The sequence below is a fragment of the Podarcis cretensis genome (assembly GCF_951804945.1).
Source record: "Podarcis cretensis genome assembly, chromosome: 2".
In the NCBI taxonomy this organism is placed as follows: domain Eukaryota; kingdom Metazoa; phylum Chordata; class Lepidosauria; order Squamata; family Lacertidae; genus Podarcis; species Podarcis cretensis.
In genome coordinates, this window is record NC_137171.1 from 21,024,898 (window position 1) to 21,051,897 (window position 27,000).

General features: G+C 44.4%; 1 protein-coding gene across 1 annotated transcript in view; it reads right to left on the reverse strand.

Moving 5' to 3' along the window:
• KCNH3 (potassium voltage-gated channel subfamily H member 3) overlaps positions 1–3,184 on the reverse strand; it is a 75,508-nt gene extending 72,324 nt beyond the window's left edge. Inside the window, exon 1 of the mRNA XM_079965377.1 lies at positions 2,038–3,184. Coding sequence (XP_079821503.1) covers positions 2,038–2,113 — 76 coding nt within the window. The 5' untranslated portion in view covers positions 2,114–3,184. The remainder of the gene's footprint in view (positions 1–2,037) is intronic.
• Between the last annotated feature and the right edge of the window lie 23,816 nt (positions 3,185–27,000).

Consider the following 27,000-nt stretch of genomic DNA (forward strand, 5'->3'; position numbering starts at 1 on the left):
TGTTTGTCCGCAGACAGCTTTCTGGGTCATGTGGCCAGCATGACTAAACCGCTTCTGGCGCAACGGAACACCGTGACAGAAACCAGAGCGCATGGAAACACCATTTACCTTCCCGCCACAGTGATACCTATTTATCTACTTGCACTGGCGTGCTTTCGAACTGCTAGGTTCGCAGGAGCAGGGACAGAGCAATTGGAGCTCACTCCGTCGCGGGGATTCGAACCACCAACCTTCCAATCAGCAAGCCCAAGTGGCTCAGTGGCTTAGACCCACATCCCGGTATAGTGGCTGCAGTTGTGGGCTTGGAGTGAGGAAATTCAGGTTCAAACCATTGCTCAGAGGAGAAGCTCACTGGGAGAGCTTGGGCCAGTCAGCCATCACCTCTCAAGCCCAACCTACCCTACAAGGTTGTTGTGAGAGCTAAAAGCCATCCTGAGCTCATTGGAAGAAAGTCAAAATGAAAAATCAGATCTCTAGCTACACCCTTCTGACGCCCCAGAACAGACCACTCTTATCTCCATAAAAGAATGGCAGGGGCATAAATTGAACTTTCAACCTTTCCAAAGCCCAGTCCCGTTAAAAAAAGGACTCTTTGCCCAGCTCTCCATTTCACACAGAATATGGATGACAAATGAAGGTTTGTTGCCAAGTGTAGACCCAGCAGGGAACCGCAGCTTGCAGAGTAGCTGTGTCCATAGACACCTGGTTGTTGTATTCTCACATTTCAGGTGTACACGATGCAAGATAGCCAAGTTCCATTTCACATGCCACACAGCCCACAAGTCTATACAACCTGAAAGTGCAGTTCATAATGGCACCCTAAGGAGTGTATCTCATGACACACAGGTTTGCAAACATGTCTGTCACATTCACACATTGCATTCTCAGGTTTATACATGAAGCACCAAAAGAAAGAAAGAAAGAAAGAAAGAAAGAAAGAAAGAAAGAAAGGGCATATTCATCCCCTAGGAATCCTAGGCCTAAATTCTGAAAGAAAGAAAAAAGATCCTGAACACAGTAAAAGAAAAAAAGAAAAAGCTATTTTGGATACCTGATCACTTGGGTTACCAAATGGAGACTCCAGGGATTGCTGTAAGTGACATAAAAGCCATGATTTCCACTAAATGCTGCTCTCCTTTAGCCACAGTGGTGCAGTGATGGGGGGGGGGGGAGAGAGAATTTCCACTTGATGAAATTCTACCTTTAGCACAAATCTTAAAAGGCATAGCAGCCCTCTCATGGAGTGTGCTCACACAAACTATACCTTGAAAGCACATTCTTTCCCTCAAAGAATTCTGGGCACTGTAATATACCCCCCAGCAACCCTTAACAAAACTACAGTTCCCAGAATTCTTTGAGGGAAAGAATGTGCTTTAAAAGGTATACTGTTTCTGCAGCCACGGTCTGTAACTGACAACCCCCAGTGGTAAGCCATTAAAAAAACACACCCAACAACCTTTGTATAGTTTTTTGGAGATTCCACTGAGATTTGGGGGAGAGAAATCTGACTGAATTTGCAGCCCACTCAAGAATAGCACCCAGCCCATACGTGGCTTGCACCACATGTGATAAATGCACAAGTGTGTTGCGTGTGCATCACACCCTGGGGAGCTACAGTTAGTTGCAGATTCCCAGCATGTGTCCCCTTGCACGATGCACACGCACGCCGTTTTAATTTGCTCTGCTCTTCCCCACCCAGAAGGACCGCTTTGAATGCAGGAATCGTGTTGCCTCCGAAACAGGCCTCTAAACTGGAATGAGTGCAAACCCACTGACACCACAGCTTCCTTGAGCAGCCCATCCAGGCTGGCTCGGATTAAAGGTATCAGGAATGGAATTGTGAGTGGTAAGAATGGGGGGGACCTGAACCTATTTTGGAGAGAGGTTTTCCCAGCCAGTGGAGGTCTTCTGCAGAGGAAACAACTAGACGTGACAGCCCTCGAGCTTGCCTACGGAGGCCAAGACAACAAGGTTGGGATTTGGGGGTGGGGGAGGGAAGAGGACTTTAAAAAAAGAGAGGGTGGGAAGTCAACTCACGCGTGCCATCAAAGCGGGTTGCTATGGTATCCAGGAAGGTGTTTTGGGGAGCCAGGAGGCCCCTCATCACCGGCATTTTAGGACTTGCTCGAGGACTTCTCCATCGTCCAATGGTTAGGAGAAAAAGAGACCCAGAAGTCGTGGGGGTGGGGGGGGAGGGGGAAGAAACACCCTTAGTCTCCCCAAATCAGAGGATCTCTCCACCCACCCGACTCCCACTTCTTGTGGGGCGCAGCGGGGCTCGCTGCCAAGTCTACAGCTGCCCCAGCCTTCGGATCTCGCCCGTGCCCAGACAGCAAGGCAAGCGCATCCGGCAAAGAAAAGGCAAAAAGGAGAGAGGGCGCCCTCCCTTCCCAAATGAGCAGCCACTCCAAAGACAGACGGACGGACCCTAGTCCCCTTGGGTCGTGGCCTGGCGCGAAGTCCGGCTCAGCCCTCCAAGTGGCCGGACTGGACGGAGCGAGAAAAAGAAGAAAGCCCGGGTCGTGGTCTGGAGATCCCGGCTGGAAGTCCCCCGACGGCTGCCACCTGCTTAGGATGCGTCCCCATCCCCGGAGCCGTAGGGGCTCAGGGCTTCTTCCCCACCGGCTGCTCTCTCCTCGCGCCCCCATCTGGGACCCGGCAGTCCCCGCTGCAGCACCGCCAACATCTTTGTCCCCGGCTCGCTCCGGTCTGTGCGCCTTCGCAACTCCGACGGCAAGTCCCAGAAACTGCCAGGCGTCGCGATCGCCAGCAAAGCTTTGGACGCCCGGGGCATAATTTCCAGGCGCTGCCTTTTTCAGCGCAGAGCCGCCTTCGCCGCCGTCCTCCTCCTCCTCCTCCTCCTGCCGTCGCCACTTCTTCTTCTTCCGCAGATCCTCAAACCGTCCCCGAGCCGAAAGTTGCTCCGCTTTGTCATTCGCGTGACTTGGCGGCTCCTCGGCCAGCGGTTATTCGAATCCTCGGAAAGAAGCGGCTGTTAAGTGAAGCCCACTCCCTCCCCTTTCCGAACCATCTTTCGTCAATTTCAGCCACCCGGAGCATCGCGCAGCATCCTCAACTTGAAAGTTACCATAGCTACTTAAGACACACCCGGTGGCTCTCCCTTAAAGGGACAGCCAACCTGTAGAGTTGCAAGTTTGGAGTTTTGTTTTGTTTTTGTTTTTGTTTTTGCTTCGGTTCCCGTGCAGATTAAGAAGTTACACGTGTCTCAGAGAACACACGTACGTGCACACACGCACAAAACCTGGGTCTGTTATTCTGAGAAAGAAAGAGAACTGAAATGGACTGAGGATGAAAAACACGCACCCTCAGGCGTGCCAACTTGAATAAAATATGGGGGGGGGGTTAAGCCTTGCCCTGCATAATTGATCACATGATGAGATGCACGCGCACCCATTGAATGGCAATGCCTATTTACTTTGGGGGGGAACCCTCGGCCCCCAGCAATTGGCTCCAATTTGCACTCTTCAAAAGCATTAGGTCTTCACATGGGAGGCTGCCATAAATGCACTTTATGTGACTCCGCCGGACCATAGCATCTTCAAAGCGCCCACAGTGGGAGAGGCCGTGGAATATTACAGAGATCTCCAGAGCTAGCAGGGAAGAGATTCTCCAGTTTATATGGCGTTTTCAAATATCAGAATGCCACTCCACAGCAGTGGGTTTTGACAGGCTCTGTATTGCAAGCCATGAAGCTGAAATCAGGCAAAATAATTTAACTTTAGGGTTTGCACCTTATATGTATCTTTAGTAGCAGGTAGGTAAAGGTTGGACGGTTGGTAAAGGTTGGACTGCTGGACGGTTAAGTCCAGTCAAAGGCAACTATGGGGTTGCGGCGCTCATCTCACTTTTCAGGCCAAGGGAGATGGCGTTTGTCCACAGACAGCTTTCTAGGTCATGTGGCCAGCATGACTAAGCCGCTTCTGGTACAATGGAAATAAATTGGCTGAAGTTTTGCACATCACTAAGTCTAAGTGTGTCAAACTTTTAAAATTAAGGATCTAAAACTAACCCCTCTTTTCTTACAGTTAAAGGGAATGGTCCAAGGGAAAGGGGACAATGTTCGTTCACGTTTGCTGCGCCAGGAAGGTCTGAGGCATCACATGGCGGGGCAGAGTCTCAAACAAATGTGTGCTCTCCCCAGCATGTTTGCGCACTCCTGTCTCAGTGGTGTCTGCCCTGGGTTAGTCATGTCAACAAAAGGTAAGATGGCAGGATTCTCAAGGATGTGCTCAGTGGGGAGCTGGCACCAAGCCTGTTGGCAGACCAACTCTGCATTATAAAGAGGTCTGCAAACATGACATGAAGCCTAGCAACATCAACCCTGCCATGTGGAAATCCCTTGCAGAGATGACTGCAGCACCTGTAGACAGTTTGTGTATCCACAGCAGTGACCAGAGGAGAGATAAAGGTAAAGGACCCCTGGACAGTTAAGTCCAGTCAAAGGCAACTCTGGGGTTGCGGCGCTCATCTTGCTCTCAGGCTGAGGGAGCCGGCGTTTGTCCACAGACACCCTTCCGGGTCATGTGGCCAGCATGACTAAACTGCTTCTGGCTCAATGGGACACCGTAACGGAAACCAAGGCACATGGAAACACTGTTTACCTTCCTGCCGCAGCAGTACCTATTTATCTACTTGCACTGGCGTGCTTTCGAACTGCTAGGTTGGCAAGAGCAGGGACAGAGAAGTGAGAGCTCATCCCGCTGCATGGATTCGAACCGCTGACCTTCCGACTGGCAAGCCCAAGAGGCTCAGTGGTTTAGACCACAGCACCACCCGCATCCCCAGAGGAGACCAGAGGAGAAGTGACCGCTGGGAGGTACACAGGAAGAAGAAACCATGGTACCCCTCCATCAGCACAACTGGACACCTTCATCTGCCCCAGCTGCAATGAAACATGTCTCTCCCATTTCAGTATCTACATCCAGAGCAGGTTCTTTAACTCTCCAAAGTTTTTGACCTGAAGGTGGACTCCAGAGACAGATGCCAAGTAAGAAAAAGGACAGATTTCCAGTCCCTACTGACTTCTTTTCCATTCATGGCTACTCATATTATTAAACCATTAAGAACAGAATCTACCTGCCTGAACATCCATGGCCTTTTCCCACAGACACCACAGCATAGAGTCATGGAATCACAGAGCTGGAAGGGATACCCAAGGGTCATCCAGTCCAACCCCCTGCAATGCAAAAATCTCAACTAAAGCATCCATGGCAGATGGCCATCCAACCTCTGCCTAAACACCTCCGAGGAAGGAGAGTCCACCACCTCCCAAGGGAGACCGTTGCACTATCAAACAGCATGGGAGGATTAAATTGGGGGGCACAGCTTCCTGCACTTCCGATTTTGCTGGAGTGCAGGAAATTCTTCGACGCAGACACGACAACAGCAATGGCCACGCAATAGTACAAGTGTCTTATTTACTGTATGTTCGGCTCTCAGCGTTGGATTCTGCAAAACGCAAAGCATGCCTTACCCAAATGAAATCTGGCAAAGATTGCAAGTCATGTTGTTATACTGAGCCGACTGGAGAAATCTCTGCACCTCCTTTAGAGCCACATCAAATCACCTCTGTCTGCACTGTGGGAAGGGGCTGAAGCCAGAAGCCAGTTTGCCCAGTCTTGATCTGTGCGAGCAGTGGCGTAGCGTGGGGGGTGCAGGGGGGGGGGGCGGCCACACCGGGCGCAACATCTGGGGGTTAGGGTTAGGGGGCGCAAATCCATGGGTTAGGGGGTGCAAATTACTTGCCTTGCCCCGGGTGCTGACAACCCACGCTACGTCACTGTGTGCGAGAGGAGCTGTACAAAAGCTGGCTGGCGGCTGATTTAGATTTGGAGGGAGTGAATTTGTGCTGCTTTGATACTAGGGCTGCCTGGCTGCATGCTTGTTTCTGCACCCAAGTAATGCTTGTTCAACCTCTACACTTTTAAACAGATTATTACAAAGGCACTGGAAGTCCCTACATCTCCCTTTTCCCCCCTCCCCAAAAAATCACCCTATAAAGGTTGCCCTGAAGTTTCATCAGCTTGGGGGAGCCTGTTAACAAGAATCAATGCCTGTTATTTTCCTCTTCCAAAGGGAGCAGTTTAACTCAGCAGGAAAGCCCTTCACTCTCTTCTTGTGAAATAATACTTAGTAGAGACCCTGGTTGTTTCTAACACCTCCTCACTCCTGTACTCAATAGAAAGAAATTTCAATGGCAACACCTGTATTTAAATTAACTCAGCTTGAGTAAAGAGATTCAGCAGTGGTGTTTGCTTTGTTTTTTTGGTGGTGGTGGTTGTTTAAAACTAAGGTAGGGATACCAGCAACGACAATGGCTCTATTGTGCTGTTGTTGATACTGCACAGATGAGAGGGTCCTTAACCTGTATACCTGCTGCACACAAACACACCCTCCAATAAGCAGTCACATGAACAGGTGTGTCCTTTGTGGACTCCCGTTTATTTCAATGGTCTTGCCGGATGGATTCAAGTGCCCTGCTTCTAATACGCCGCAGGTAAAACAGACTTCATATCACAATATGCTACTTTTTCCAAGTGCTCAAAACTCTTCACACACGTGATTTCAGTACTTCTTCCAACAACCCTGTAGGGTAGGCCAGTATCATCACCCCCAATAATACTACATAAAAAAGGATAAAGGACTCTCTGGACGGTTAAGTCCAGTCAAAGGCAACCATGGGGTTGTGGTGCTCATCTTGCTTTCAGGCCGAGGAAGCCGGCGTTAGTCCACAGACACCTTTCTGGGTCATGTGGCCAGCATGATTAAACTGCTTCTGGCATAATGGGACACTGTGATGGAAACCAGAGCGCACAGGAACTCTATTTACCTTCCCGTCGCAGCAGTACCTATTTATCTACTTGCACTTGTGTGCTTTTGAACTGCTAGGTTGGCAGAAGCTGGGGCAGAGCAACGGGAGCTCACCCTGTCGCACAGATTCGAACTGCCAACCTTCCGATCGGCAAGCCCAAAAGCCTCAGTGCTTTAGACCACAGCGCCACCTGCTCCCAAAGCACCCTTTTATAAGCTACAAGTTCCCAGGATTCTTTGAGAGAAGCTGTGACAGTTTAAAGTGTGATGCTGTGATAAAGCATACAGTGGTACCTCTGGTTACGTACTTAATTCGTTCCGAAGGTCCATTCTTAACCTGCAACTGTTCTTAACCTGAAGCACCACTTTAGCTAATGGGGCCTCCTGCTGCTGCCGTGCCGCGGGAGCACAATTTCTGTTCTCATCCGGAAGCAAAGTTCTTAACCCGAGGTAATTTCTGGGTTAGCCGAGTCGTATGTAACCTGAAGCGTATGTAACCTGAGGTACCACTGTTCATATAATGCCCCTGCTTCTCATGCACCCATGGAGGCCTACTCCCGAGTAGTGCCAAAAAGATTGTTTGACTCACTTTCAATGAACAGATCTTCTGTTTTTGCAAGCCTTTGTTCAATAAGGAAGTTTCAAGAGCCGTGAGGGCTAGAAACCTCTTTTTTATAAGCTGCACTGAAACAAAGAAGATTGAACAGATACAACGTGCAGCACATGTAAGTTGTAAGCGTTGGAACCCTCTGAAAGAGTTTATATAAGCATCCTGGTTCAAAACATGCGCATCCCAGCATTGATTCCTTTCATAGCAGTTGACTCCAGCTGTCTCACTCCGATGCATCACCTGCTGCTCTTTCTGCATGACAAAGACACAGATTTGGCCTTCAGTGTTGTTTCTCGGCAACAGGTCCCACAAGAGAAGCACAACCAGCTCCCTCCAGAATGGTTCAGGATTGAAGCCAAAATCTCAATTTCTCTCTCTCTCTCTCTCTCTCTCTCTCTCTCTCTCTCTCTCTCTCTCTCTCTGAGAATCTACTTAGCAGCCCTCAGACCTAGTGAGGGATTTGAGAATAAGTGGATTCTTTCAGAGGGGTGAGGGACATCTTGAGGAAAATTTCCCAGCTTACAAAATTGTTGAATTTATATTTACTCATAATCCTTCTTTTTTTAAAAAAACCAACATTATCTGCCTTTATGGTGGATCTTGGAATTTTTTTAAAGGAAAAAGGCAAGGTTAAAAAAGAAAGGATTACCGGTAAATAGAGGAGGTCATACTTTTTCACTCAAAATGTTAAGATTTGTTTGCTGTTTTTAAAGGACCTCTTGGAGTTTCAAAAGCAGGATTTGCAATTTACTCGGTATAAATCTAAATCAAGTAAGTGTTGGAAATGTAAAGAGAAAGAAGGTTCTTTTTTTATCATATGTGATGGTCTTGTAGTAAGGTTAAAGCTTACTGGGAAATGATATATAATGAATTGAAAAGGATGTTCAAAATAACTTTTGTAAAAAATAACACCCAGAAGCTTTTCTTTTGGGAATTATAGGGACAGAACCACCCAAACTGTATAGAAAGTAAACCATGTAGGCTACTACGGCGGCAAGAACGCTACATGCCCCAAAATGGAAAGAAGCAGAAGTCCCAGCAAAGGAAGAATGGATACAAAAACTTATGGAATATGCAGAAATGGCGAAACTTACTGGAAGAATAAGAAATCAAGATAACAAACTTTTAATAAAAGAATGGAAATGGTTTATTGAATATTTACAGATAAATTGTAAAGAGATAAGAACATTGACAGGATTATTGTAACAACCTGCAGCTTTATAAGAGTATTTATTTAGATGAATAAATGAGCTAATTAAGTTAATTTGGATATGCAGAAGATACTAAAAATAAATTTAAAGAACCACAGAAAGAGGAAGGTTTTGAAATGTTAAAATAAGGTGGACTTCCGGGTTAGCGCCATCGGCGAATGGCGGAGTTCCTCCGATCGGAGGAACGGGCTCCGTGGAAACTGGGTCTTCCCGCCACGGCGAAGGTGGGGACCCGCTAGAAATCCCAGGTGGAAGAAGCCTGGGAACGTGGGGTTTGGCAGAGCACCAGAAGCGCCTCCCCTACTCACGGGGAACCCCTTTTGGGGCTCCGGAGCGAAGTGGGGTGAGCAGCGCGGTGCATCGAACCGACTGCTACTTTCATGGAGGGAAGCCGCGCAGCCATCGCCGGAGAGCGCTGACTTTTTCCTGATGACAATTGGACTCTAAAACAAGTACCCGTGAGTAAAAACGGAAGATTGGATTAAGAAAACTACAAAATTTATGAATTAGGTACGTAGCGGGAAGGTCTAAACAGGAAGTCCGCCTTCCGCTTTATAAATAGATTGAAGCAAAGATCTTATAAGCTAATCAGCCTGGAAAATTGACTTAAAGACTGAAATTTCCTGCATTTATAAACAACAAAAACCCCCTTGACAGCAGGGGAAAAGGGGGAAAATTTTTGATCTCCTAAGCCTGCGGGGAGAGAGTAAAGGAACATAAGCCTCCATCGTCCCAAACCTGGGGACGGGGTGTCAGGGCAGAAAGTTTTGGAGATGCCCATCGATTGAAAGTGGTTTACTTTTGACAGACAGTAAAAAGAAGAGAAATAAATTAACTTTAATGCCGCTTTCTGCATCTTACATGTTAAGTATTTGAAAACCAAAAGTAAAGTTTCCTTTGTTGGATACATTTTAAAGATGGATGTGAACTGAAATTGTGTCCCCTAGAGGGAGCTTGTCAATTTGTTGCTGCAGTTTATAGTGAAATTATACAATTCTGGGAATCAGACTGTGGGACCAGCCGCCTGACCTTGAACAGCAATGTGCCGGGAAGAAACTTTGTTGTCTGACCTTGATAGAATAAATGCTAAGCTACAGCAGCTGCATGAGAAAATGGACTTAATGAACAAAAAGTTAGACTCTATATCTGTTGTAGCCAGTAAATATGAACCAACAGAAAATAAGGATAAAGAAGTTCCACAACAACTAACTCAGGAAACTGGCTTGACAGGGCAAGTCCAAGGGCAGATGATGACGGAAGAGGTTGTGATTGCACCTCAAAAGATACAGATGGAGAAACCTAAAGTCCTGCATGACCAAAAGTCGCAGTACTGCAAGATTGAATACGATGTGTCTCTGGAAGTGTTTGGAGTTAAGGAAGCTTTCCACTCTGGTGGGACTCTGGAATGGGTTGATAACTACTTCTGGAACAACTATTTTTTGGATTACAAAATTAACCTGGGGGAATGGGACTCTGGGGAATGGGCTAGCCTGATGAAAGAAAATGGAGATTACTACCGATTGGAGTTCCCCGGAAGCCCATCTCCCAAGGAGAAAGGGAAGAAATCACAAAAGAAACCAACAAGGGTCAGGGAAGGGTGTAAGAATAAACAGGAACAAGAAAATCTGCAGAGAGTGCATGGAAGTGACTTAAGAGCCTCGGATATCAGAACACCAGATTGATGGACTGGATGTGAGACTGAAAGGACTGACATAACCCGAAACCAGGAAGAAGGGACGTTGGATAAAAATTTGAGGAGAATTTCTTTTTATTTTTGGAATTAGTTTGATATTAATGAAAAAACAGGAAATTTGTTGGAAAGGAAATAATTGGCATTAGTAGAAAGGTTTGAAGAAGTTAGGTCTAAATATGGTTTAAATTTTGAAACTTTATGGGAAGAAATTTAAGGACTATTTGCAGAAATAGTGTAAAATTAATGGATGTTAAAATGAAGTAGGAAGGAAACGAAGTGATTTCTAACAATAAGGTTAAAAAGGAATATGCAAAAAATGGTTTGATAATTAGGTGAAAAATAGAATGATATAATATGTTTAAGATAAAGAACTAAGATAAAACAAAGAGGGGAAAATTTGCTGAATTAATTATTTGAATTGGAATATAAAGGAGGGAGGTGTGAGGAAGTCACGGAAATAAGTAAATGAATCATAAGATAGAGAAAGAGGGATTTGTTTTTAACTTGCTTTTTTTTATTTTTTCCCTGTATTTTGTATTTTTTTCTTTTTCTTGGATTTTGTAATTTCTTTTTTTTCTTTTTTCTTTTTTCTCTTTTTTCTTGGAAATTTCAATAAATATTATAAAAAAATGAAATGTTAAAATAATTGTAAAATCAGTGAAATGTATAAACTTGAAAAGCATATGTGTGTGTGTGTGTGTGTGTGTGTGTGTGTGTGTGTATATGCAGGATTTGCAAAGGTTTGAAATGAAAAACACTAAAATTCTAAAAGTTTGCTTCATTTCATTTGAAGTTTACAAGGGGGTGCTTCAGAAGAAGAAGAGTTTGGATTTGATATCCCGCTTTATCACTACCCGAAGGAGTCTCAAAGCGGCTAACATTTTCCTTTCCCTTCCTCCCCCACAACAAACACTCTGTGAGGTGAGTGGGGCTGAGAGACTTCAGAGAAGTGTGACTGGCCCAAGGTCACCCAGCAGCTGCATGTGGAGGAGCGGGGAATCGAACCCGGTTTACCAGATTACGAATCTACCGCTCTTAACCACTACACCACACTGGTTATCTCCAGAGGAACTGCTTGATGCAGAATTGTTTGGGTGAAATGATGTAACTCAGTGGTAGAGCATCTGCTTTGCTTGCAGAAGGTCCTCTGTTTGGTCCCCAACATCTCCAGGTAAGGCTGTTTTGGACTATAATTCCCATCATCCGTGACCACTTGTCCTGCTAGCTAGGGATGATGGGAGTTGTAGTCCAAAAACAGTTGGAGGCCCAAGTTTGGGAAACCATGGTGTAGACTATACTGCGGTAGACAAGCCAATGGTCTGAATCAGTCAGTATAAGACAGCTTCCTATGTTTATCTTATTCTCGGCCACAGGTGGCTAACCTGTGGCCCCTGCTCTCCCGGCCTTATGATTCTTGATCTTTAAACCCAGCAACCCTTCAAATACAGTGGTACCTCGGGTTACATACGCTTCAGGTTACATTCGCTTCAGGTTACACACTCCGCTAACCCAGAAATAATACCTTGGGTTAAGAACTTTGCTTCAGGATGAGAACAGAAATCGTGCTCCAGCAGCGTGGCAGCAGCAGGAGGCCCCATTAGCTAAAGTGCTGCTTCAGGTTAAGTACAGTTTCAGGTTAAGAACGGACCTCCGGAACGAATTAAGTACTTAACCTGAGGTACCACTGTATAGGGCCGTCAGCCACATGTCCTTTGTAAAGACAGACACTTGGTTTGCCGCCCTAATCTGCCGAGGTCTTTGAGAAGCCCCTGCTCTGTGCCCCATGCCACTAAAGGCAAACGGTAAAGGACCCCTGGATGATGAGGTCCAGTCAAAGGCAACTATGGGGTTGTGGCATTCATCTCACTTTCAGGCCGAGGGAGCCAGTGTTTGTCCAGAGACAGCTTTCCGGGTCATGTAGCCAGCAGGACTAAACTGCTTCTGGACACCATGACAGAAACCAGAGTGAAACCAGAGCACATGGAAACGCCATTTACCTTCCTGCTGCAGCGATGCCTATTTATCTACTTGTACTGGTGTGCTTTCGAACTGCTAGGTTGGCAGGAGCTGGGACAGAGCAATGGGAGCTCATTCCGTCGCGGGGATTCGAACCGCCGACCTTCTGATTGGCAAGCCCAAGAGGCTCAGTGGTTTAGACCCATGCCACTATCACAAGTGCAGCTGGCTGGTTTGCCGGACAAGGCTTTCTTGCTTGCAGTGCCCAACCTGTGGAGCTGATTCCCCCCCCCCCCCGCCCGCCCGCCCGCCCGCCCTGTGATGGTTCAATGCCTGCTTAAGACTGCTTTATTTCAGTGTGCTTTCGGTTCATTTGCCATGTGGTTCCCAGACGATTTTATTACACTGGCTTTGATTTTGTTGCTGCTGTTTTAAATTACTTGGCTTGTTTTGTAAATTGTCCTTTTTATTAATGTGCTTTAAATGAGTGTTCGCTGCCTTTGGGGCAGACTGTCAAACAGAAAGGCAGCATAGCCCTGTTTTAAGAAAAACAAATAGAGATACTTGCCAGGTTAGAAACAGTGCACAAATTTTGGCTTCCGTGTCCTTTCTAATGGTCACCCTTTCCCCCATTTTAATCCTGAAAGTGTGTTTGGGAAGCCGTGAAATGCAAGAGGTTCTATTCTGCTGACTGGGTTTACTTTGCTATAACTGACCCTGCCTGGGTTTACGCTGGAGTAACACTTGATGAGATCATTGTGCATAAGCCTCTACTGGAGCAAATTGCTATTGGCCAGTTGTAACAGAACAGACTGTACACTTTAATTGTTGTTCTAGATGAAAGAGGTATTTGTTTGTAGTGTGTGATATTAGGAACAATAATCATGTACAGTGGTACCTGGGGTTACATACGCTTCAGGTTACCGGTACATACGCTTGAGGTTACAGACTCCACTAACCCAGAAATAGTACCTCAGGTTAAGAACTTTGCTTCAGGATGAGAACATAAATCGTGCTCTGGCGGCACAGCAGCAGCAGGAGGCCCCATTAGCTAAAGTGGTGCTTCAGGTTAAGAACAGTTTCAGGTTAAGAAAGGACCTCCGGAACGAATTAAGTATTTAACCTGAGGTACCACTGTAGATCTACACTTTATGCATTAAAGGTGGAAGCGTCAGACTCCTTCATCTAAGTAACCTAATTTTTGCAGCCTAAGACACAAAATGAGCAGAGGGGATAATTTACTTAAATTTACTTTATTTATTGTGCTATTGATGAGGATTTTTTAAAAACCTAGTAACTAAGGCCCCGATCTGATCACTGGACAACCTAGTTAGCTTATTGTCTGGCTTGTGAAATGTAACCAGCCTTTGTTAGTAGCTAAAGGGGCTAGAAGCCTGTCTTTCTCTTCTTTTTTTAAAGCGGAAGTTCAGATTCTTCAACCACTGCCAAATTCTCTGCTTCTGCAGAAACGTGAAGAACACCCAGCTCTTGCGATCGTCCTCCACACAAGTACGGTTAGTAATAAAAGTCGCCTCAGAACAAGGTCTGGGTCCATTGCTCACACAACAGCCTGTTTCAGATAGAGAGGTCTTGGGTTTATTAGAATTGTCCCCGTCCCACTGGCAATTAAATAATCTAAGGAGTCTTTAGCAGCAACAGAAGTGGAGGCAAGTTTGATCTACACATCAGCAAAAGAAGACAGAGTGACAAGGTCGGGGGTGTTCTCTCGCTGTGTACCTGCTTCTCCAGTACCATCTCCTACTCTTGTGTAGGCGAGCACCCGACCTATTAAGCAGAGTCTTTGTCTCCAGAACAGCATGTGTGGGATGGGTGGTGAAAATACTTTCTGGGTACAATGGGAAGGTAAAAAAAAATGAGGCAGGGAAAGAAGATGGAATCAGGAGGAGAGAGAAGCGGCCAAGCAGTCTAAAAGTGTCATTTCTGTATTCCTCCTTCAGGTTCCATGGAGAACCCTATCTTTCATTTTTTTAAAAAATGTATGCGTTTCTAGCCCTCATGGTAGAAAATGAGGAGGTAGCTATGAAAATGTTATGCTGAGGGAGAGGCGAGTAAAAAAGAAAGCAAAACAGAAACCGTGGCAGTTTGAAAGATAATTCAGATCCATTCATTAAAACTTTCAAATGCCTTACTGTTCTTTTCCATGTCTGAAAAAGATCAGAATAAAATGTTAGGTCCTTCTTGGAAAATCAAGCAGCAAAGACGTAACGCTGCTGCTGCTGCTGCTGCTGCTGCTGTGTGTGTGTGTGTGTGTGTGTGTGTGTGTAGGTATGTGTGTCTGCAGGAACCACACACTTTCCCTAAAGAATAAAATGTTTCTCTTTTTCAATCCAAGACTTTCATGGATACTGCATTCTTTCTCCAGGCCAGCGATCAAAATGTAATGTCCATTTCGTGGGAAAATGTGGTTCATTCAGAGCCACTGTGATTTGAAGTGCCAGAATGTAGTTCTGTGGTGTCATGGGGCTACTATTAGACAGAGTTTGTGAGTCCCCTGATGATGGGCAACCCAGGTACCCCAGCCCCATTTTGCCTCCTTCTCCCCTTCTCAACAGGTGAGAGCAATTCCGGGGAGCATTAGTAAAGTTTCCTGTTTGAAAACACTGATACGCTGATCAGCCACTGCCAGGAAGTATAGACAACACTCGACTAGATAGGCTGTGGGGGATTTTTTTGGATTTATAATTTATTTACCAGTGCAGGCCTCTGCAACGTCTACTCAGGAGTAAGTACCATTGAGTTCAATGGGTTGCAGACTGAACCAAAGAAGCTTACAAAAAACATATAGCATTTTATAAAATCAGATACTTTGATCCCCTCTGCATGGGCTCAGATATTTACATGGACCTCTTAAGAGGAAGAATGCATTCGCAGAGAAGTTTCATGCGCCGAATTTCTTCTCATCACACAGCTGTTAAAGCAGTAAAAAGTAAGGGAGGTGGAATTGACATTACAACATTCTGACACCTGCTAAAACTGTTTTCATACATTTATATCATATTAAATAATGGAGTAACTGTCCTTCAAGTTGTTCATTACCCAGAAGATTTTAATTATTGTGCTGAAAGCAAAAAAGGAATAAGAGGAATGCTTTTCTTATAGACTGGATATGGGGCTGGTCTCTTATGGATGAGAAGCTGGTTAAATAGTGGAAACAGAAAGTAAATGGGAAACCCTCACAATGAAGGGAGTTAAACAGTGGGGTTCCCTGACCCCAGGTCACATATGAGGGCTGGTGGGTTTTTTAATATTTATACATTATGCATAGCTAAGACTGACCAGTGATGCAGCCAAATTTGCAGGTTTGCAGAGGACACCAAATTATTGCAACCAATTAGAACACTAAAGGGATCTCTCCAAACAAGATGAATGGGCTAACTGGCAATAAAGATTCAATGTATTTTATTTATTGAATTTGTCTACTGTCCTTCATCTTTAGATCTCAGGGCGGTTCACAACACAAATGGTAATGTAAGTGAAAAGTGAAGCACTTATGGGTAAAATAATAACATTAATAGAGATCTAAACGGAACTGGGGGTTAGGATCCAGGGCGCAGAGCCTGGGTTCATGTGGATAGTTCACCAACTCTGTAAGCAGCAGCAATGAAGATGGGTTTGGAAATAAGGTGTTAAAATCCAGGAATGGGCAGATCTTCAGGCTCGCAGAATCAGCTTTGGGCTGTTGCTGTTTTAACAACAGAGATCCACCAAACAGAGCGTGGTTAATGATTGCGAGCTCAGGAATTTATTTTGAATATCAGAATCGAACTGAGCTCACTGTCATGCCACATAAAAACCCACTTATGGCTGGTTACTCCTTGGCAACACAAGATGTCTTCATGTCAGCAGGATGAGGTTTTTTGGGTTTTTTTGGAGAGGGGGAGATTAAATTTGTTGTTACTGCCATTGGGAATAAGAAACTTTTGGTGATCAAATCATTAAGAGAACCTAATCTACCTTCCCACCCCGTTATTATAATCACTGTTATAATGCATTTATGGCCTGGTCACATTTGGAATACTGCAGCTGTTAAGTTGTGGGTGAACATATCAGACGACACAGCGATTCTTCAAACAGCTCTTGTTTATTCACAGGCCAGGACAGAACGGAACTGAAGGGTTCAGTCAGCCTGCTTATATAGAGCTCCAGTACAATGTAACTGTAACAATTTTCTAAAACTATCCAGTCGCTGAACGTCACTTTTGATCCCTTATTTGCATAACTACAGTATCCCCCTGCTGGCCTAGGATGAGAACTTCAGTACACAACAGTAGCAATTTGGGTTACTCCTCAGAAAAGACACCCAAGGATGGAGCTGGGCAAGCAAAACGATCAAGGACTTGATGCGCTTTCCTAAAATGACTACCTAAAATTTTTCCTTGTAAGGTGCAGGAAAATCAACTAAGCAGGCAGGGAAATGACAGAGGTCTGTAAAATCATGCACGGTATGAAGTAAGTTTATAAAAAGACATTTTCCTACTTCTCTCATACTTCCAGAGCACAGGGTCAGCCCAACGAAACTGGCTGGGACAAACAGAACAAAGTAAGAGCACACCTTCACCCAAATACACAATTATTTTATAGATTATGCTATCATAAAACATCCTGGTGGCCGCTATCTTAGATACGAGTGAGAGATGGTTAGACCGATTTGTGGAGGATGAGTCTATCAACAGAGGCTTAGAAATAGGCAGTATTCTGGGAGATTAAAGGTAAAGGGACCCCTGACCATTAGGTTCAGTCGCGGACGACTCTGGGGTTGCAGCGCTCATCTCACTTTACTGGCTGAGGGAGCCGGCGTACAGCTTCCGGGTCACGTGGCCAGCATGACTAAGCCACTTCTGGCAAACCAGAGCAGCACACAGAAACGCCGTTTACCTTCCCACTGGAGCAGTACCTATTTATCTACTTGCACTTTGATGTGCTTTCAAACTGCTAGGTTGGCAGGAGCAGGGACTGAGCAACAGGAGCTCACCCCGTCGTGGGGATTTGAACCGCTGACCTTCTGATCAGCAAGACCTAGGGCTCTGTGGTTTAGACCACAGCGCCACCCACGTCCCTGGGAGATTACATTGAGCTAAAGATGATGTTGAAGCTGACGTTTCAAAAACACACACACATACCACAAAAGAAAAGAAAAGAAAAGAAAAGAAAAGAAAAGAAAAGAAAAGAAAAGAAAAGAAAAGAAAAGAAAACAGAGGCCTTTCTTTCAGGAATAACGGAATTGGAAGCACCACTGAACTAAATGAAGTTTACTTCCAGGTAACTATGCACAAGATTACAAAATACATTGGATATTATGCTATGTACTGACACTGCTTTGAGATCTGTGAATGTGCCCTATTCTAACTCATAGTTAGCATAGGCCTCCCCCCCCCTTTTTTTTTTCTTTTGGAGTGCAGAATTATTATCTGTGCTGCTTTTAATAGTTCCACCCCTTCCGCCCACAACAACAGTGATTTTGGGGAGAAGGGATAGAAAACTCCAAGAGTATTTCGGGCCACTTTAAGCACTTTCATGAGCTTTCATTATCTAAGTGAACAAAACATAGTTTAAAAGCCTGATGCACTGACAATTATTGTTGTGCTTACAGGCTGGCTGGCTGTGAAAGGATACGAGAACAGATATATGTGAATAAAAAAAGGCATCTGCATTTAAAAGCAACAGAAGTAGCAATCCGAGGTGGCAATAGAAAAAGGTCTATCTGTATTCAAGAGTGCACACACACACACACACACACACACACACACACACACACCAAAATCTTATTTGCTAAAGCTTAGTAGGTTAAAAAACACACCAACCCAACAGTATTTAACCTTCTCCCAATTCCTAAACATGAAGAAAATGTCACTTGTACTGAGTGACACATCATATTCCTAATGATACCTGCTTTTAGAGACGCTGTTATTTCTATGGCACTGGCAATATTTGCAGCACTCTTCAGAACAAGTTAATCAAAGGAAAGTGAGGTTAGAAAGGGTATAAAAGTATCGGAAGGATGTGTAGGGATGCAGCTACAAGCTCGGTTTCTTTAAAGTGACTAAAAGTCCAATCTTACGGCGAAAGAAGGTAATGGAATATGCAGAAATAGCCAAACTAACTAGGAAAATTAGACAACAGGGCGAGGAAACATTTCAAAAAGTATGGGAAAAAATTATGTTGTATATAGGAAAGATAAGATGAAATAGTAAAACCAGTAGAATTGGAAACAAACCTCATAACGGGAAATATTAAGAAAAGTGATGGATAATGAAAATAATAAGAAGCAAAATGTATAAGGAAACTAATATAACTAGCAGTAGTGGTAAATGAATATAGACAGACAACAAGAATTGTATAAACATGTGGACTTATTTTTTTTCCGAGGGGGGGGGGTGATGCAGGGGGTAAGCATACCCCTAAACATTTTGTGAATCTTTGTACAGTGGTACCTCAGGTTACATACACTTCAGGTTACATATGCTTCAGGTTACAGACTCCGCTAACCCAGAAATAGTGCTTCAGGTTAAGAACTTTGCTTCAGGATGAGAACAGAAATTGTGCTCCAGCAGTGCGGCGGCAGCGGGAGGCCCCATTAGCTAAAGTGGTGCTTCAGGTTAAGAACAGTTTCAGGTTATGTACGGACCTCCGGAACGAATTAAGTACTTAACCTGAGGTACCACTGTACTTTTGTCCATTTACTGTATTTATTTTTCCCAATTTGAACTAAAAAATGGTGATTTTCTTGGGTCAAAATGAGAGTACCCCTAAATATTTTTTTAAGGAAAAAAAAAGCACTGAATGTTTATGATTGCATTGTTATAATTTTATACTTGTAAAATCAAATAAATATTATTTTTTTAAAAAAAACAACGTAATAAAACTTTGAACCTTAAAAGAGCTTCCCTATACAGTACTCCTAACACGCTTTGCTTTTGTTACTCAATTGTCACCGATTCACCAATTGTGATCTTAAAATACAGCACCAGACTTGCAGCCTCTTACAGCAGAACACAATGCCCAGCTATATTAATACACAGCAGATTTCAGAATTAAATTTCCCCCCGTTTTACACCATGTACCTGGCTCTTACCTATTAAGGAAGCACACCAAGGCTTTCTGCTTCCTGGACTTGATAATGCACCAAGAGATAGAGATCGGTTCTGAGAAAAACTTAGCAGCGAAGTTTAGACGGTGATCGACTCCAGCAATAAATTGAAGTAAGTTATCTCTCTGCCCCAGCTCAAGCCCGGAGAATATCTCGTTTCCTAATCTTGGCCAAATTTGGATCTTGAAACCTCAAGGGTTTAATTAGAAGCTATTTTAATTAGAAGCTATTGAGGGATAAATATTCTCTCTGGTTTAACAGGGCTGCCACCTTTCTGGAGAGATTCATAACGGGTAACAGCTGAGGCTTTTCCCCAAGAAAGAAGTTCATTAGTGGAAAAAGCTTCAGCTGTGACAAGTGCAGGAACCTGACACAGAAAAAGGTAGCACCTGTAACTGTTCCAAAACCTGAGATGTGAAGGCCCAGGATGTAGGGTTGCCATATTTCAAAAAGTGAATATCCGGACACAAAAAATGTTGAGATTTTAATTAATTTTTAAAGTTGCTGAGCTTGGGGGGGGGGGGCAAAGTTGTTTTAGAGGCGATTTAGAGGACGATTTAGAGAACAATTTAGAGAAGCGTCCTGGTTTCTAATTTGATCCCAGAATGTCCTGCTTTTCCTCAGGATGTCCCTATTTTCATTGGAGAAAGGTTGGAGGGTATGGAGTTATCTGACCCCTGAGCTCTCTGAAGGCAATCCTGTATAGTAAAGTGTTTTTATTATGTTCTTATATATGCCCGGAGTGGCTGGGGCAACTCAGTGTGTGGGGTACAAATATTAAAATTATCACTGTGGAATGGGACGTCCCTATTTTCATCGGAGAAATGTTGGAGGGGATGCAGACCCACACAACTTGTGACCGACCATGCTAGCTATAAACCACCAGTCCTATGTCTTGCTTGCAAGCTGTTTGTCACGCAAACTCCAGCCTGCTGAAATTCACAACTATTCAGACGTGCAGGAATCCTCTCTTGCATCTGGCCATGTTAGTCCGAAGTTGTGGGTTAGTCTGTTTGTTTATGCTTTTCTGTTGTATCTCGTTGTCAACACATACTATATTATAGGGATACATAAAATAAGGGGGGAGCGTAGATATGAATTATTATTATTATTATTATTATTATTATTATTTTATTTTATTTATACCCTGCCCTCCCCTGCCAAGACCGGGCTCAGGGCGGCTAACACCAGGTATAAAAACAATTTATTAAAATACAACTTAAAAACAATATTAAAATACAACATTAATATGCAGCTTCATTTCAGTAGAAACTCAAATCAAAAACTTTTTTGGGGATGAAAACATCAAATCTTCACCAAGGCCAACTGTCCAGACTGGTCCTACGTGGGCCAGAAAAAAGCCAGGGAAGTCCCCAAATAGGAGTTCCATCACAGGAGGAGAAAGGAAAAAGGAAAGAGGGGGAGGGGATCAAGTTGATTTCAAGCCAAAGGCCAGGTGGAACAACTCTGTCTTACAGGCCCTGCGGAAAGAAATCAGATCCTGCAGGGCCCTGGTCTCATGAGACAGAGCGTTCCACCAGGCCGGAGCCAGTGTTGAGAAGGCCCTGCTTCTGGTTGAGGCTAATCTGACTTCCTTAGGGCCTGGGACCTCTAGGGTGTTGCTATTTATGGACCTTGAGGCTCTCCGTGGGGCATACCGGGAGAGGCGGTCCCATAGGTACGAGGGTCCTAGGCCGGGAAGGGCTTTAAAGGTCAAAACCAGCACCTTAAATCTGACCCATAGTAATAGCAACATATCTATAGTCTTCCAAGATTATTTAAATCCACTTTATCTTGAATTAAACTTCCCTCCCACTCTTTCCATGGTTTCCTGTTTACTATAGAACATCTTAAGGCAGCCCTGTTCAGGGAAGTTTGTAATGTGTGACATCTTAGTGTAATTTTGGTCTTTGTGGAAGCCGCCCAGAGTGGCTGGGGAAACCCAGACAGATGGGCGGGGTACAAATAATAAATTATTATTCTTATTTAACTGCGTTTTCTTACTCTACTAAACGACTCAGCACCTCAATACCTCAAGGACTGCCTCTTCCCATATGAATCTACCCAGTCGTTGAGGTCATCTTCTGCGACCCTTCTTCGTGTGCCTTTTCCTTGAGAGGTCCGGAGGGTGGCAACACAAAAACAGGCCTTCTCTGCAGTGGCCCCCTGTCTGTGGAATGCTCTCCTCAGGAAAGTTCGCCAGGCGCCTTCATTATACACCTTTAGGCGCTTGGCAAAAACATTCCTTTTTAACCAGGCCTTTGGTTATCAGATTGACATCCAATACCCTTTTATAATGTGGCTTTTTTTTTTTGGGGGGGGTGTTATTGGGTTACTGCTTTTGGTTTGATTTTATATGTTATGGTCTTGTTGTGAACCGCCTTTATAGGGCGGTGCATAAGTTGAATAAATACTACTAAATTATTTTCATTGTCTTACATAATCTCATGTACTGCTGAGTATTTTTTCAGCCTGTTATAATTATTTTCTTGTTATAATATTTTTCCGTATATAATATCCAGTCCTCCTTCAGTCTCTTACCCTCTTTATTTCTTAATCTGTCAGTCATACTGGCTAGTTCTATGTATTCTGATATTTTGACAGGCCATTCTTCTCTCAATGGTACTGTATCTGTTCTCATGTACACCCATAATATTATTTGTTTCTTTGGGATTTCTGTCGTTACTATTCCCAGAAGAAAAACTTCTGAATTTGGGAGGAACGCTCTTTTAAACAGGGACATGGGTGGTGCTGTGGGTTAAACCACAGAGCCTAGGACTTGCCGATCAGAAGGTCGGCAGTTCGAATCCCCGCGACGGGATGAGCTCCCGTTGCTCGGTCCCTGCTCCTGCCAACCTAGCAGTTCGAAAGCACATCAAAGTGCAAGTAGATAAATAGGTACCGCTCCGGCGGGAAGGTAAATGGTGTTTCCGTGCACTCCTCTGGTTCACCAGAAGCGGCTTAGTCATGCTGGCCACAGGACCCAGAAGCTGTACGCTGGCTCCCTCAGCCAATAAAGCGAGATGAGCACCGCAACCCCAGAGTCGGCCACGACTGGACCTAATGGTCCGGGGTCCCTTTACCTTTACCCTTTTACTCTTTTAAACATTTTCTTAAGCTCATTATACACCATGTCCCAAAATTCTTTTTTTTATCCTGCACAAACGCCATAAATGATAGAATGGAGCAACTGTGGTGTATTTATAGGAGACATACACGCCGGGCTTTCCCAAGCTGGCAATTTTTACACCAGAGTTGCATTAAGAGTCCTGCCCCCCAATCCATGCACGCAATTGTCCTGGCTCAAACCACTCATGTAAATAGGAAGCTCTGCTCAGCGCCTCAATCTTCCTTGTGGGTTCACCCCAGGGCTTCTTTCTCTCCGGTCCCAGCACAACAAAATGACAGCCCTCTTTCCTCCAATGCCTTTCTTGACTCTGTAAATTTTAGTGGGAGTGACAGGCCTAACAGAGAGAGATGGGAAGGTGTCTAGGAAACTTGGCTAGAAGCGGGGGGGAGGGGGGGGCGCTTCGCTTGCCGGCAAACCCACTGACTCAGCACTCCCCGGGGCACTGTCACTCTGCGAAGAATAATAATTTAAAAAGTAATTCGCTCTGTTTGCTCAATTGGTTATCAGGGGAAGGAGGGAACTGGGGTTTGGCCGTTCTGAGAGTGCGGCTGTGCTAACATGGCAACTCATGGCTATACCTCAGCATCAGTAGGCTTACATGCCTTCCAACATTCCTCTGATGAAAATAGGGATGTCAATAATAATAATTATTATTAAATAGTGGGTGGACATAGTAAGCTGGAACTGAACTGAACAGTAAATAGCTCAGCCGGCCTGCTTTTATAGGCAGCCGGCTGTCAACATTGTAACAACAACAACCCAGGGTTTCCCGCCTAACTTACCGTATTTTTTGCTCTATAAGACTCACTTTTTCCCTCCTTAAAAGGAAGGGGAAATGTGTGTGCGTCTTATGGAGCGAATGCAGGCTGCGCAGCTATCCCAGAAGCCAGCTATCCCAGAAGCCACAACAGCAAGAGGGATCGCTGCACAGCGACCCCTCTTGCTGTTCTGGCTTCTGGGATTCAGAATATTTTTTTTCTTGTTTTCCTCCTCCAAAAACTAGGTGTGTCTTATGGTCTGGTGCGTCTTATAGAGCGAAAAATACAGTAACTGACGTGAAAACTATACACACAATACCCCTGGTGGCCAGGATGAGAACTTCAATGCATAACAATAATAATATCCTGTCCATCTGACATGGTTGCCCCAGCCACTCTGGGCTGCTTCCAACATATATAGAAACATAATAAACCGTTAAAAAGCTTCCCTTTGCAGTATTCCAAATACGCTTTGGTTTTGTTACTTAATTGTTGCCAATTCACCAATAGTGATCTTAAAACACAGCACCAGATTTGCAGGTCTCTTACAGCAGAATACAATGCCCTGCTATATTAATACACAGCAGATTTCAGATTTAAATTTTCCTCAGTTATACACTCGTACCTTATTAAGGAAGCACACTGAGGCCTCATGCTTCCTGGACTTCATAATCCACCAGGAGATAATAAAACCTTAAACATTAAAAAAAAAAAACCTTCCCTATACAGGGATGCCCTCTAAAGGTTGTATAGTTACTTATCTCCTTAGCTCGGGAGTCGCATAACTCCATCCCTTCCAACATTTCTCTGATGAAAATAGGGGCGTCTTAAGGAAAAGTGGAACATTCCGGGATCAAATCAGAAATCAGGACAACTTCTCTAAATCCGGGACTGTCCCTGGAAAATAGGGACCCTTGGAGGGTCTGGGCTTACACACACATTCACATGGGTGGGTGCACACTAGAATCAAGGTGTGGCCGCTCGCCCTCCCAGAGGTTCAACATTTAAGGACCCTGCCGGAAAAGGCAGCTAGACAACGATGAATTGCAATGTTAGCGACATTAACAATAAAGCAACAAGCAAGGGATAAAATAGGGACAGGAGTTTACCAAATAGGGACTTGTCTGTGGCATAAGAACATGAGAAGAGGCCTGCAGGATCAGGCCCCTAGCCAATCCAGCTCAGCAGGGCTGTCTTAAGCATATCTTGTGTTGAGGCATCTAATCATAAGCCTGCATTTTTATCAAGCTTATATTTTTTGATCAAGGTTGTATCTTAAAAATGAGTTCAAATTCACAAATGATTCATGCCAGGCAGAAACTAGGCTGGCTAAGATATTGGCAGATGTTCATCCTCTTCCGCCAGAGAGGCCCTCTGGTTTATTGCGGTCATAAAAGGCTGAGCAGAGGTCACTGACCTTGCATATTGCAGAGTACAATTAAGCTACAATTAAGTTGGTAAATAGTAAGAATTATTGTGCCTCCCATTAGAGACTTGAGCCACATTTTCCTAAGGGCAAGAGCTAATGGAAATAGGGAAAGAAAGTGTTTTTAAGTTTTTTCTTACTTTGAAAACGTCTTTGCTTATAAAAAATTATATATATTATGTATTAAAAATATATTGGCTTAAATGTAATTATGCAAAGGAATTAGAAGCTAAGAAATGTTAAATCCTTATGCTAGATTCCTATTTCATATAGTTGGAAGAGATCACAGGGGCCATCAGCCACCAGCCTAGCCCCCCCTTGCCAAGCACCATCGGAGCACTCTAGACAGATGGTTGTCAGGTTTTTGTTTAAAGGAACCTCCAATGAAGGAGATCTTTCATTGATGATGCGTACAAAAGATCTTTGATACCTGTTTAAAATAGAATTAGCCACCATCTGTTTTAGCCATCTGCTCTATTTTAGAATTAAGGGGGCAAAGGTGATTTGGTAATTAAGGTGCCTTGTAGAGGTTAATGGCTACTTGTTTGCCAATTATAAATATGGCTTTTATTTCCCATAAAAGGGCAAAAGGAAATGAGTGTATCTTTTGTGATTGGTTCTAGCAAACAGCCAATAGGAATTTCAACCAGGCTGATTGGACAGAGGCAGCCATAGGAGGAGCAAGGGGGCTGGATTAAGGAAATATAAGTGCTGGCCAGAATGGCAGGAGGCCAGGCCAGAGCTTGGTAACCATATACCACTGTGCCTCATATTTATTTGTCTGACAAATAAATTATTATTTTAATTTCTCTATTGCTGCGTTGAATATTTCATTTCAGCTAAGCGTTAACCACAAGCAGGGTGCTACATTTTATGGTGCCTCTGTGACTCGGATAAGTGGTCTGCTGGAACGCAGCCCCTTCGCCCTACTGGGCAGGGTACAAGAGAGAGGACCTCTAAACTGCTTACCCAGCGCGCACTGAGAAATTTTTCCAGGGGAACGCAGAAGACTCGTCTGTCTGATACCCTGCTCACTGGCGGCGACGGACCGGGGGGAACCAGAGAAATAAACAGGGAACCAGCCAAGGGTAAGTGCACAAAGGGGTTTTGGCCCTCCAATTAATTGGGAGGAAGAGAAGTCTTGATCAAACTTCTGCGTCTCAGTAAGGGGGAACTGAGTACGCTAGGTGGCTGGGTACATCAGATGGTGATCTGGTGTAGGGAAAGGTTGGGAGGTAGAGTGTGGTGAAGTATCCAGCGCATTGTATGTGTGAGAAAGTACAGAGCAATTTGTAGCTGACCTGAGTGTGGAGTGAGTAGTACTCCGGTTCCTAGTAAGGCGACTTCACTAGGCGAGAAACCTCACAAAGCGCTTGTGTGAGTGACTGAGTGGATACTTCACAGGGCCATACAATGGGAATTGGGGGTTCAAAGGGGGGAAATACACCTCTTGAATGTATGTTAAATAATTTTAAGAAAGCCTTCTCAGGGGCATATGGAGTCAAAATGACGCCAGAGCGCTTGAGAACGTTATGCGAATTAGAATGGCCGAAACAAAATACTGAATGGCCATCTCAGGGAACCTTTGATATAAATTTAGTAAACAAACTTTGGTCTGATATCACCAAAGAAACTGGAGGGTGCCCAGAACAATTTTCATATATAGATTCTTGGCTGAGCACATTAAATAAAAATCCTCCATGGATAAGGGAATGCAAAGTCAAACGATGCAAATTATTGGCTGTAAAAGCCGAAGCTAGGAAAGGAATCTTGCCAAATAAACTCAAACCCATTTTTGAGGGACCAGAGGAAGAGGTGCTTCCACCTCCACCCTATGCTCCACATCGAAGGGAGCCTAATCCAAACACTCCACCAGTTGTAACCCCAAGGCAAGAAACTGGAATGAATAATGGGGGTGGAGTCATAGAGCTTGATTCCTTGATAGATTATGATAAATATCTTCAGGAGGCATTGGAGTCCTATAATAAAGCCCAAGCAGAAGTGGTTATTCCACCTGTGACTCCTAATAGACCTCCATCTACAGTCTCCTTTAGTGGAACAACTGATTGCCCACCCCAAACCCCTGTACATCCAAGTCCCAGAGAAATATTACAGAAGTTACAGGGAGACCTTGATCGGTCAGCAAGCAATACAGCCAGGCGTATAAAGCTGTTAAAAGAACGCCTTGGGACAGATACCATCCCCTATGATTTGAGGCCCCTAGAGCAAAGTGAAGAAAAAGGTCACGTAGTAGCCCCTCTTAGAAGAGTATTTGAT